Source organism: Austrofundulus limnaeus, unplaced genomic scaffold (assembly GCF_001266775.1).
Source record: "Austrofundulus limnaeus strain Quisiro unplaced genomic scaffold, Austrofundulus_limnaeus-1.0 Scaffold71, whole genome shotgun sequence".
Lineage (NCBI taxonomy): Eukaryota > Metazoa > Chordata > Actinopteri > Cyprinodontiformes > Rivulidae > Austrofundulus > Austrofundulus limnaeus.
In genome coordinates, this window is record NW_013952473.1 from 1,290,750 (window position 1) to 1,305,084 (window position 14,335).

A 14,335-nucleotide genomic window follows, 5' to 3' on the forward strand; every position below is an offset into this window, starting at 1 on the left:
ACACACACACACACACACACACACACACACACACACACACACACACTAACAAGAACCTCCAAAACACTCTCTCTGTTGTGTCTCCACCTGCTTGGTTGCTTTAGTAGCATGAAACACACGTTTTAAGCAAACTGTCTACTGACTGAAATAATGAGGAGATTGAGATTTTCCCAGTTAAGGAAAAAAGCAACAACATAACCAGAATGATGCATCAGCAAACCTGCACAACAAGAGCATGACAACACAGTGCTCTGTGTTCGATTTCCTGCTCCGGAGATTCTCAGATAATCAGGCAGCCCTGCGTTCCGCATTTTTCTGAAATCCGTCAAACAACAAAAGCGGTCAATCGAGTTTATTCCCTTTTTAAAGCGATAAGTGGAAGTGTTGCAGCGACACAAACATATACAAACTGTGGTTCTGTCACTCGCCAAGGCCTTTCCTAAAAAACGCTGCCTGTGAATATTTATCCATCTATCCAGACACACTTACACAAACAAGAAAACAAACACTGACCTTCAGCAGTAGGCTTTTCTCATCCGCACTTCAAAATTCCCACCAACATTCCATGGTCATTCCCACAGAAACACACACACACACACACACACACACACACACACACACACACACACACACACACACACACACACACACACACACCTGCAAGTACCATCACAAGTGTCTTTTAGCTGATAAAGAAACCAGACAAACTGGCTAATTGGGGTTTTATTTCAATTGTAGCAAAACAACATCAAGATCTTTTTTTTTTCTTACAGCAGTAAGACTGTGCAGTATCATTTACAAGTACAATTTGTGGTGTTAATACAGAAGTTAAAGTGAACTGGATATAGAAAACACACAATGGCTATAACTCAAACATACAAATACTAAACTAAAATCCAGTGTGGCGGTAGCTCAGACTGATCCACCACAAATATTTAGATTGCAACCAGATTTAGCAAAAACTTGAACATTTTCCCAGTAACTATTTGTCTCTTAGCTAAATATCTCTTTAAGCACAGGAGAGATTTTAATAAAACTTCCAGGAAATAGTCGGTGGGTCGTCCAATTGGGTAACGTTTGAAGCCCACCCAATTCAAGATGGACACGAAAGCCATTTGATCATGATTACGGATCGAGGAATATTTCAAGTCGATTACAGTGATTAGCTGTGGACCTCTTTACTCGATCAAACATGACGAAAATGTGCGTGACAACAGCCAATCAGAATCCACCTTCTCCTCCTCCACTTCCATTTATAAGTTGCTAAGGACGCAGACAGAATCACAGAACTGACCAAGCAAAATGTAATCCAGTATAAAACGCTGAATCTCACAGTATTTGCTTATTTGGGCGCGTTTCTGAGGTATTTTGTTCGCTGACGCTCCCTTTACCTGCCGCTACCTGCCAACAGGCACGCGCTCCCCTCCTCACATGGAGAGAGGAAAAAAGAAAAGTTTGCCACGATGTGTGGCAAAAAAAGACTCACTAAAACAGCAACGTCCACCAAAAATATGAAGCTATGGCAACTTTATTAATGTGAGATCCTATGATTTACACAAAGAATTTTTTTGTAAATAATTTTGAACACCTTGCAAAAAGAATAGAATGTTCTACTGAACCACAGCTATGCTATACGGTATTAGTGAAAGTGAAATAACAGCCATTTTTAATAATTTCTTTAGCTATTTATTTGTTAAATTATTTTTAAGTCACTTTATAAGTACACATATTTTAGGTTAATAAAATAATCATGATAATAATTGAGATTGAACGATATAAAAAATTAATCGTGATAATTTTTTTGGCCATTTCGCCCAGCCCTATTGCAACTTWACAGATATTGTCTTAAAATTTAATGTGGTAGTAGATGAGACTGAGTTGCAATGTATACTCCAAGTGTTACATACTAGATAAGAACATTGCTTGAGATTTTGGCATTAACTTAATATTTTGTCTGTTAGTAAAATATGGAACAAATCACTGGATGGATCTTATTAAACCTTTCAGAAAGTATTCACAGAATACACGCTACTTTCAATTAACTTTCACTAAAATGTCTAAAAACCTGTCATTTCTCAACATAAGGTGATCTTAGTTTAAAACTCTAGGATGGAAGGTCTGGAAAAAGCATCGGTTGGTTAGATGGATGGGAAAGTCTTCAAGAAATGCTTGGCCTTTATTTCTTCAGGCTTCAAAACAGAAATAAACAGCAACTTGATGGAACACTGGATTTGCTTTGCCCCCCCCCCGAACAAAAAAAAATTAGTAATGGTATTTTGTTAATATCATGAATGAATCTACAAGAAACCTTTATCTGTTAGTTTTTATTTAATGCAAAGCCATTAGCACAACCATGCCCATTTAAATGAATTGTATGAACATTTTGACGGCAGGTTAAGATGTTCAGAAGCAGATTTTCAAATCCCATTTAGGTGAATCTTCATAATGAACAATTCCTAATGTAACCTAAAAATCTGAATGATATAGACACTCAAAATCCACGTTTTGTATCCATGTATCCACACTTTGGAGCACTTTCGGGTGCAGATGTCAAACTGAGTTAATAGATTTTGTTTTGGCATTTTTCCTAAAGGATAACTTAATCTCGGTACACGTTATTTTTTCTGACTACAGCATTTCTAAGGATGTGCATGTGTGACTTGCATGTGCTGTGTGTGCCTTTAGGAAGACGAATGTGCTCATCTTTAAGTGGCCTTGAACAGCAGAGTTAATGGCCTCTCCTTTACGATAGAGCAGCTGAATTAAGTGGCTCTAATGGGACCAATATATCTGCCTCGGTGTCGCTGGACGTACTAGCTCAGARGATGGACAGATGAGAGGTGGTGTGAATGTGATAAAAACAGATGTGGACGTCAGAATTGTAGGCATTCAGCAAAAGAGGAGGGTGTTCTGAGCACATTATTGTGTTTTAACAGCTTTGGGCGTTTCATTGACATGATTTTACAAGGTTAAACCTTTATAGACCAACATCTAAATGTTTCAATAGATTTGCTTTAATTTGAGTGAAATAACTGTGTTGATGTAAGTATGGACCTAAAGACCCAAAAGCAGTTCCTTTATTGAACATAATACCACATAAACTATACCTAAGTATTTTTGCGTTAACTACTGTACAACAAATTTACTTTAAGATAAAAAATATGCATTTTGGAAGCAATTAACACTTTTGTGACTGAGTATAAGCAACTGTATACTCACTCACTGAAAACTGTAACATTTTCATATAAGTTAATAGTAAAAAAACAAATGTGCTGAAAAGCAGTAAAAAGTAAAAATTTTGTTTTCCACGAATCTCAAAACTAAATCTCTTCTTTTCCATTTCTTTTTTTCTGCTAGTCCCCCCCCCCCGATTTTCTATTTTCCTCTCATAGCTGATCCCAACAGTGGTGGCTTATCTGATTCTATGCAGCTCTGGTCAGTAGCCAACACATTTTTCAGTCCGACAGAGCAGAGGGGCTCTGCCAGCAGCGATTTTGTTGGCCTTGTGTCCAACAGCAGCTTTGTGATTGGCTCGTTTTACTCTCCTTTACATCTATAGCGTACAGATTCCCTGCTACGTCTCAGCCATAATTTTGCTGTCATCAGCATGTTTAACCATTCAGTGCATCAACTGCTGAAGGCCAACAACAATTAGCTCTTTCCAGTGACTTCATGATCTGGTACACAAACTTAGACAAACAAAACCAAATATTTCATCCTTCTGTTATTATAGGAATAAAGTTTTTGTAAATTTGATAGAGCTGAAAAACAAAACTGCAGCAGGGAGTTCACAAAAACTCAACAAAATGAAACTAATGGGCAGTTTATGTTGGAACGTTCCTGCATTCTATGTACATTAGCAAAACCAACAAGTCCCAAGTTGCTGGTGTGGTTCAGGAAAAAAGCCTCACTTTTTTTTTTAAAGGAAATAGATTCCAAATACAAAATGTATCAAAATGTTAGGTTCCAATGTTGGAATTGATTACAGCTGTGAGGAATACTGAATGCTACCAAGAAAATGAGTTTAACATTGTGTAAAACTTGATAAGTAAAGGATGAGGACATACATGGCTGAAACTGCCTTTTATGGGTCCACATTTTGTTAATTAAAGGCAGCATATAAAAGACAACAGAACCACCCTCTGTATATCAACAGAGCTTGTTTTTTTTTAATCCTACACACATAATCTTGTTTATGTCCAGCCTCTATATAAATGTTTGTGGCCAAGTCACCAGACTCGAAAGTGCAACATAGTGGATAAAATGTTAATATTGTCACAAACTAATCCTCAAACTAGATCTCTACATTTAGATAAAGACGTGAATCTGCAGAACATGGTCAAACAGTTATTGAGGCTTTATAGTAAAGCTGCAAAAATGTGCACAACAGTGCAATTACTCTGTCATTAGATTGTTCTGTGTTTAAGGTGTATGAGATGTAAAAACATGTCATTATGAAATAAAAGGTCAATCAATGTTATCAATGTGAAAAAAAAACTTTCAATCCCATTCATTTTAATTGTAGCCACTTTAGTCTTTGATGCCTGGAATGATGAGTGAGTGGACTCAAACAGTGCAGTCTTATTGTGCATTGTGTTTATCCCACCCCAAAGTAAGGAATGGCAATTATATGTGCTATAATTCACTGACTGACATCAACATCAAATTTAATGAATAAAAAAACGGACAGTTTGTTTTAAAGTTTAGTTGAAATATTGTTTAATTACCAATCATGTAAATTGAGTGTGATTTAGTCAGATTTAGGGGCCTTTTACACAGAGCTGGTTTTCAGTGCAACTGTAACATTCATATAACGTATATAACATTTGTTTTTTTTTTAATCCCCTTCAGAGGGGAACTTTTTGTGCACTCTCAGTTGCATAATAAAGAAACCTGCAATGTATGAAATTGCACATGTGTAGAGTAGAGGTTGTAATGAAATGTTGGCTGTATTTTCCCACAGACTTGGCCAGCGATAGAAGTTGCTGCTCAGATGCTGCCACTTTACATAAAAACACCAACGAAGTTCTGACCAATCACACAATGCTTGACACATAGTGCTGTGAGAACTAATTCTGATCAGAACAAGAAGGGTCTCAGCAAGTGGTAGAAGTAACAAACTAGTCGATTTCTGTCATTTACCCACATAGGTGAAACATGAGAATGGTGCTTCTTATACTATAAATTAGGATTTAATCTGCTAATGGCCAAAGTTGTCAAGTTGCCAAAGTTTTAGGCGAATATGTTGCGCAATGACTAGTGCTCAAAATATGTTTTAGGAATGACTGTCAGCTACTACCACACCAAATTATAGCTTAGTATCTATAGAACTGACTGAATTACACCTATTTATGTGTTTGCTAAAGTTGCTTGGCTGTCACGGCCTTCCTGAATGCATGTACATTAGATATAACTGTGCATCCAATAATTACTTTGAGGATTCCATTAATATTCATGTAGTGGTTCGTGAGATATTTTGGTAACAGAGAAACCAATGCACACACAGGCAAGAGCAATGTTTATTATTACCTACTTATTGGCTGTGGTGCAATAATGAACAGTTAGTGCCATCCTCTGCAGGCTTTATTATTAAAAATGTTCCTATTGCTTTTCATGCTTCTACAATTTGGAATTCAACTTGCGTATATGGAAAATGCCAAAGCTGACAGAACAATCCAAACTAGACATACCTTGTTTTTGGAAAGTTTTATTAGTATACATCGGGTCGTAAATTTCTCTAAAGAACAGTAAAAACACTGCATCTTATAGGATAAAATCTTAAAATGTTTGCGTAATGTATGTTGTCGCAAAATTAAACACTCAAGCAGACATCACTCTGAATAGTAGGTTTTACTGAATGAACAGAAGGAATTCATGTCTGCACGTCCATCATGGCAGATGAAGACTGTAACATGTCTTTGTTGCCATGGCAAACCTCTGCTGAGTGCTTCATGCTAGTGAGTAACACTGAACTGTTGTCAGCTCACACCTAAATAAAACTGGACAAAAATACACTTTAAAGCAGTGTAAGCATAACATTACAAAGTATTTGAATCATCTGTGACAAGAATAAAATCAGAATTTATTCAGTGTTAAATTAAAAAGATCTTGTTATTGTTAATCTGCTCAGCCTGTCTCATTATTGGCTACCCCTGACATTTTGTAGACAAGTGGTATCTAGCTGACTGAAACAAAACAAAGATCAGAATTGTTAAAAATTCTCAGGTGAACGGCAGCATTCGTATCAAATTATTTGCCAATCTGTCAAACAGCGGTCAAGATGTCAACAAGTGTCAGCGCAGCCATCACTGAACCAACCGTAGGACAAAAGGATCAAATCTGTGTTCCAGTGCTGTTGGTTATAGACAATAGGATGAGTTAAGAGGAGCTCAAGCCAATAATAAGCTCATGCATACACTCTGGCACACAAAGACAAATCAGCTAAAGCAAAACACAGCTGTGGTTGTCTGTCTTATTTAGTGACATTAGATTAATACACTTTACTTCAGGTTTACGTAAGTCAGCATTTTATCTGCGATTGTAAGCATGTTGGACCAACATGTACCATTATGGTGAAAAGGAAGTAAGTACTGGAAAAACAGCTTATGTAGTGGTAGTTCCAAAAATAAATTGATTTAATGGAATGGGGGTTAGTAAGCAATTATAAAATGCCATTAAAACATATTTAAGATTGATGGACAGTAAGGATTGCTTCTCTAAAATGAAAAACCAAGATTCCTTAAAGGAATGCATTCCACTTTATAGTTTTAAAGAAAAATATTGTGCAGTGGGTTAGGTATTATGTGTTGCATATTATTCTCAGCTACTACACCACAATATAGTTCAATGTTTGTAAAACTGAAGGCATTAAAGCCATTTTGTATGAGCTGGGGTGACCAAGAGTCAGAGTTGACCCCAACAATTCATATAAACTTTTGCAATCCATTAATGTTTGAAGTGTTTGTTGGGAATGAGTTGCCACACTGAAAGTTAGCTCAATATCTGCAAAACTGACTACAGTTATTTTAGAGCTTGCTAAGGTTGATTAGCGGTGGTGGTCAACCATCTTTATTCAAGTTGACACAACCAAATGTGGATCAGGTGAAAATGTACAACCACTGATAACCTTCTGAGAGTTTCATTAAAATCTGCCCTGTGGACAGACAAATGCACTTACACACATACAGATAGAGCCATTGTTACCTTCCTTTTATGGCAACAGGCCACAATCAGTACCGATGTGTCTCCTACTTGACCAAGCGTGGACACACAAACATTGTACATGTAGAGTACCTTCACCCATTTATTCAAAAAGTAGTAAAATATTTTTTCCCCAAACCTTTACATCGTTTTACTCAGCAGGACTTCAGCTTTGTGAGTGTGTTATCATCAGTGTATGCAAGATGAAATGGAAGAGGAAATTTTCTGGTGTGTTTGAGATTTAAAGTACTGCGTGAGGTTTGGGTTTCTGTCGGCTCACACAGGTCTGTGAGGTTTGGGACATCAGTGTGTGTTGGAAACTCATAAACACCTCACCGGTAAACAGAGGTACTTTCAACACTCACTTGTGAGTGATCTCCTTTATAAGAGTTTTTTGGGTTTTTGCAAGGTAGAACCAGACTGCTAGGGATGTTGACTGTGTACTATTTATTTTAAGAGAAATGTTGTTTGAATTGGTCACTGATTTTTTCACTCTCTAGTAAAACTGCACTTTATGTAAATAATTTTTGTTCTTGCTGTTGGGGTGTGTGGAGAGGGTTGTCATTCACCATATTGGGCAAATAAATAAGGTAAAAACAAATTTGGTGTTGTCAGTTTAGCAATACAGTAGTTTCCTTTTATCAGGATTTATAATTGTCATTGCACCTGTATATAGAAATAACATGTTGGCATTTTCAATAAAAGCAACTGAGTTTTTACCATAAAAACCTAAAAAAAAACTATCGTAAAATATATATTACGGCCCTCATAAGATTGCGTCACGTTCTTACCGCAGTGGACTAAAGTGGGCGTGTCGCCTCTATTCTATATACGTCATTGTTTTTAAYCTGCAAATTTGAAACCATTTCCTAGAACAAACCAATGAGGAGTAGACACTGTGCTTTCAGCACAACTGGTTTTCGCAAGGGCTTCACTCTCACATATGATCTAGCAGAAAAGAAGTAGCTCCTCTGTCCTTTAATCTACCACTCTCCACAGTTTCAGCCAATCAGACAGCAGCTGTGACCGCAGGAGCGGAGAGGATTAGGACCCCATTCCCTTCGTCTCTCCGTGTTGCCTCATCTGTTCCTCCCTCTACCCTTGCATCCCTCTTTTCTATGCACTCTGACCACAGGAAACCTGCACAACCAACTCTTGTTTTCTATTCCTTCCCAAGACTTTCTCGTTTCTTTCACGCTGGGCGGTTGAATTTCTTCCTTCTTTCAGTTTGTCCGTTCTCCTGCAACTTCTCCTTTGTCTTGTTGTTTCTCTTCTCATTGCAAGCTTTGACCCCAGTTGTTTGGACACATTAGCATAATCCTCCCCCTCTCTTTCTTCATCGAAAGCTTGTTCTGTGCTTTTCTCCACCTCTCTCCTAAATATTTACTTCCTTCTCAATAAACCAGTCAGACACACTTGTTCACTCAGAAGAGGGCATGATTAAAGTGTGACTGAGTGCAAACAAAGTGACAAAAAGAGAAAGAGAAACAGAAGTTGCTCGTTTGTTTCTCACTTGTCTTTATCTGCCCTGTACACAGTTATTAGAGTACTTTGTAAATGATGGTACTCAAACCTAGCAAAGATAAAATGTTTAAATATTTTTAAGTTTTGTCTTGAGTGGACAGAGGGTTTAAATGATAAAAGGTTATTAGAAATACAGCTGCCAGAACAAAGACAAAAGCTAAGTTTTAGTCTTTACTTTTAGCTCAATAAAATGTTTTAGAACAAAACTGAGTAAATGATTTTTTGCTTTAAGTCCTTTTAATAAAAACAAACATGACCCATGTCTAGATAGTTCCCACAAGATGTCACACTTCATACATAGGGACTCCCAGCACCATTTTTCACTCATGTAGAGTGTAAAAAACAGAAACCAGCTTTCCCAATGACTGTAGAATATAAGTTACTGTTTCAGCTTTCCATTGCATTAATTTTGTGTGACGGAGAGAACCACAATGGTTGTATATTGCTGGGTTTAACGGTCTAAAAAGGCAATAAATAAAGCAAAGTTTCATTATATTTTGTTATATCCTGAGGATTGAAAGCAGCAAATGTGAGTTAATTTTGCTATGTATAATCAAGCATCAATGTGAATGGCCGGCTAAATTTTTATTTTATTTTTTGTGACCAKCTATATGAAACCGAGGAAACACATGCCGTCTAATACTACCCAGATTTGCTCCGATCATTGTTTTAGCAGTAAGGACCATTTCAAATGTTTCTAAATATAACAAAACTGATCCTGACAGTCTGTCAATCAGTCAGAATGGAGACTCAAACTGAACGCCAAGTGATTCCATCTAAATTAATGCACATTTCTTTTCTAAAAATATTCATATCAATTTTAATTTACATTCATACTAATGTGAAGCTAGAACTAAAGACATGTAGTATTACATCCAAAGGAAAATTTATTCTGGTTGCACAGATTTTTCAATGTAATTCAATGTTTTTATTGAACATCTGAATTATTTGTGATAATCAGTTACTAATTATATATTTCTAATGTACTGTGATTAAGCTCTGCTTAAACAGTTTTGAGTGACTCGTGATATAAGTCATCTTAGTACAGGCTGTACTTCTTAAGGGACATATTGGTTAAAACATGCCTCACATTAAACAACAAACTGTTTTTTTTTTCATCAGTTTGAAGAACTGTTAAAACTGAAGTGCTTGGGAGGAAGGGCCTTTGGTTTTAGTGACCACACAGAGGGAGTGGTTCGGTCAGAAGGTTCTAAATGTTCATGTCTAAAATCTGAATTTGTCTTAATCGGTTTGTTCTTGCATGCTCAGTAAAAACATGTACCTTACACATCTAAAAGCAAACATATTATTGACATTCATGGATGAAGCAACACCGTGTACTCGACATGAGAGACAGAGAGACAGACAGAGAAACAGAGAGAGAGAGAGAGAGAGAGAGAGAGAGAGAGAGAGAGAGAGAGAGAGAGAGAACCTGGTTAAATGTGAGAAATTCTGAATGAAAATTGCTTTGAAAGATGACATGCAGGATGACCCAGAAAGATATGAAAAGTGACAAATCATCTGTTTTTGAGTCTTTTCTGCTGTAGTTTCAAGTATTCTGAACATTTCGTATCAGTCTGTGTTGAATAATTGCATCTTCTAGTACTAAAAATGGGAATAAAATGTCAGGGAAGCAAAGAGACAGGTAAGTTAAGATGATATGAGTGTATACGTAATGCATATAAAGGTCAGACTGACTAGGGCCAGGATCTGCAGACATCAGACTGAAAAAAACTTCCTTTGAATCATACAGTATATTCTTCAGACCCATGGACTATGTGCCTGGTTGGCTTTATTTGTTCTTATTCATCACAAATCCTAACATAAAAGGGAACAAAAACATAAGAAGACTTGAATACTTTCCTGATTATTTGAACAAGATTATGCTTTTGATTTGCCTCACATGTCGAACCCAAGGCCGACCCAAGGTTGACAGAAGTCAACCCAGTAGCCCCCCCCCCCCATTTTTCAAAAAACTTAATTTAATATGAAAATAGTTTTTATATCAATTGTTAACCTAATTTATGAATCAATGCAACACAAACATTTAAAAATGTGAAATATAATATGTGTTGCCTCTGAGCTGTTGGCTTTGAACCACTGACTACCTGAGCAATTTTTTTTGAACAGTGCTGCATTAATACCTCAAAATAAGCTGTTTTAAAGCCAGCATTGACCAAAACGACATCTCCCATACATTGATGATGGATGGGAATTACCTGTCAGAAAGTAGGAGAGTTTAGAATTCAAGACTTACCAAACAACTTAACTAAACAGTGAGAAAAACTCTTACATTTAATAATATTTCTGTATTATTTATTTCTAACTTAGTTGTACAAGTAACACTTTTCAGTGTTTATAAGAGGATGTGTTAAAATACTGATTTTATGAAGGAAATACCATATAGAGCTGAGTTAATGTTTGTCAGTGGTGCTCAGCTGTAGCAATGAGACGAGTAACATGATGTTTCCTGTTTCAAGTTTAAAATGAAAAGTATATATTTTTTTACAATTGGCCCTTGAGGGCCACTAAAACATTCATGTGGCCCTCTGTGTCCGGGTTCTGTGTCCGGGTCTCTGCCCTGTTCCGTGGGAGTTCCACAGGGTAGCATACTGGGCCCATTGCTTTTCCTATTATACATAAATGACCTTCCAAAAATATTGAAGTATTCAAATATTTTAATGTATGCTGATGATACTGTTCTTTTTTTGTCTGATTTCAATATTGAATCTATTAATAGTCAGTTACAAGTAGATCTTCAGACATTTCATGGTTGGCTTCAAGATAATCTTTTGTCAACTAATGTTAAAAATAAACTGTGTGCATGTATTTTTCCTCACCCAGGAGACATTTCAATATAACAAATCAACTCACTTTTTAAACAAACCCCTTGATATTGTCACTACCTACAAATCTCTTGGAAGTACTTTGGATTCTCATTTGACTTATCGTGATCWTGTACAAGTCTTAACCACTAAGTTAAAACAGAAATTATACCTTTATTCAAAAATTAGATCCAATCTGACATCTTCTGTTTCAAATATCTATCTTCATGCCATTATACTCTCAACCATGTCATACTGTTTACCTGTTTGATCTCTTACAACAAATGAAATCTTAGAACCCATAGTTAGGCTCTACAACAGGACCTACAAAATTCATAAAAAAAACTTCCTGGTTGGACTCATCACTGTACAGTTCTTTCATTGTCTGATGCCTTGACTTTTCAGAATTATGTTTTGTATAGTGGTATTAATTTGTATTTTCAGATCTTCCAAGGTGCCAATTATGGAACTCTCTGTGCATTGTTGCCCAAATCACATTCTGGAAGTGGTCATTCAACTAGATCTGTTACAAAAGGACAACTGACATTACCAACTTTTAAAAACTGTTATGGCCAGAGGTCTTTCTTCTATGTTTATACTAAAGCATGGAATGACATTCCTCAAAACATAAAGTCCATTTCAAAACTACAGCCCTTTAAGAGGAATCTTGTCTGCCATCTGCTGGACATTTTTTGTTGTGCTCACATTTAGACATCCTATTTTGTAAATGCTGCCTTCCTGAAATTTGGTATGCTTGTTTGTCTTTGTGTCTATGGTGTATAATGATGTGATTGTGATGTTGTATTTCTGAGTGKTTTATGTGCTGCAGAACAGGAACMTGCTGTAAAACAGTAATTATGCTGAGTCAGGCTTGATTTTTAGTAATCTTTTCCTGTTAAATCAATAAATCAAATCACATCAAATCAAATCTGTAAAAATGAGTTTCAAACCCCTCTCTATAAATATACATCTGTTCTATATGCTGTGGACTTGGTTAAATATTAATATTTTGTTCAGTTAAACTTAGGTAAGACCAAATATCGGATTGTGACTCCTGACGGCTTGCTTCCAGAAATTAGGCAACAAATGGGCTACTTAAGCTAAGTTTATAGTTGACGTGTTAAACATGATGCGAGGGTGTGCATGCCAAAAGTGATGCAATCGCACCATCCTCACCCCTGCGTGTTGACCCCATGCATTGTTGTGGCACCTGGTCATGCACCTCCAAATTTTTTATCTTATATTTTTATCATCAACATGGGTGTTAAATATAAGCACCTACATCACTAGCACAGGCCCACTTGAAGTCAGTGGAGCCCTGCACACCACTCAAAAGCAAGACGATAACCTAGTCTTTAGGCTCTGCTGTTAAATAGGTTTGACAAACTTGAATGCTGTTTTTGATTCATCAGTGTAGTTAAAGTCATTCAAAACATGATCTGAAACTTGTGTAACATTCTGAAATTGCTGGATATGGTTATGTGTGCATTATTATTATTATTTTTTATTTAGATACTGTAATGAATGTTGTTGAACTGGTCATAATAAAAAATACCTTGATTGTCTCCATCTGTTCTAATAGAACAATCAGAATTTCACACTTACTCCTGTTTTATTGTCAATTTATTAAGAACCTATCAATGTTAGAATATCAGTTCAAAAACCTTGGTATTAACCTTCAGTGCTCTGCATGATCTCTTTGATTTCTTGTATTTTTACAACATTATGTATATGCCTGTTTATATATTTTCTTATTGTATTCTACTAATTTAATTGTAAAGCACTTTGTGATTTTCTTTGTCTTACTAAAAGCCTAAACAACGCCAAGTTAACATATAATCTAATGCAGTTCAAAGATATATCAGGATACTACACATTCAAAAAAATAAACATGTCCAAATCCAAACGGAAACATCTGGTGGTTTGAACTGATGTWATGACTCAGTATTTCTACTAAAATATTCAGCAAAAACCTGAATTCATCCAATCCTTGCCAAGGAAAATCCATGTTGCACCGACTTTTTTGTCAACACAGAAGTTGTCCACAACACAATCAGTCACAGAGGAGCTCGAGCAAGGCACATCATGAGGAAGGAATCAAAAAATTGTGCTGAAATTACACAACATAACATGAAGCAGACATCTTTCTGTCCTTCATCATTAACTTTCCACTTTTCCTCCTCTGACTGAACAACCTTCAACACAATAAGCCCTTACTGAGGTTTTGCAAAAGAACCAGATCCACACAGGCAGTATGTAATCTTCATTCTCCTTATGGGAGTTTATGGATATGGAAATGCTGCCAAGAACATAAACATGTACTTCTCCAATGGAGCGAAAGCTGCACTGCAGACATAACTCAACCCATAAGGTTGGCCTGCAATCAAATATAATAAAGTGTGTCTGTATACCATTCAGCGTTCTGTCAGCATGTCAGTGAAAAAAAGGGAAAAAATTGAAGGGGGGATTATTAATTAGATGAAACGTCTGAGTTATGTCTTTATTAAATTCCATCAAAGCTAATTAGTCTTCTGTCCTTGAGATGTGTAGCCCAGTAAAAAGCTCTTCCACTGGTGAGGAAATTGACACACTTTTGATGAACTAAAATTGTCATAAACACTAAACACATTTCAGTCAGACCCTGAAACATCCTATGTAATCACAAGCCACTTATGTTTATTTCTAATTGACAACTATGTTCTACTTTTCCCTCCAACTTGTGTTTCAAACTCTACTTTTATTGGATTGCTGTCAGGACGGTAGTAAATGTGTGTGTGTGTGTGTGT

At 36.4% G+C, this 14,335-nt stretch overlaps 1 protein-coding gene across 5 annotated transcripts in view; it reads right to left on the reverse strand.

Moving 5' to 3' along the window:
* lrp4 (low density lipoprotein receptor-related protein 4) overlaps window positions 1–14,335 on the reverse strand; it is a 142,193-nt gene that overhangs the window by 58,804 nt on the left and 69,054 nt on the right. The window contains exons 1-3 of one of the 5 annotated variants that reach the window (XM_014010625.1): window positions 11,909–11,912; window positions 8,263–8,267; window positions 5,758–5,763 (exon numbers count right to left, since the gene is read on the reverse strand). The exons of the other annotated variants lie outside the window; for them this stretch is intronic. Of the exons in view, the coding sequence (XP_013866079.1) occupies window position 5,758 (1 nt within the window). The 5' untranslated portion in view covers window positions 5,759–5,763; window positions 8,263–8,267; window positions 11,909–11,912. Of the gene's footprint in view, window positions 1–5,757; window positions 5,764–8,262; window positions 8,268–11,908; window positions 11,913–14,335 lie in introns of those variants that run through there. 5 annotated transcript variants of the gene reach the window in all.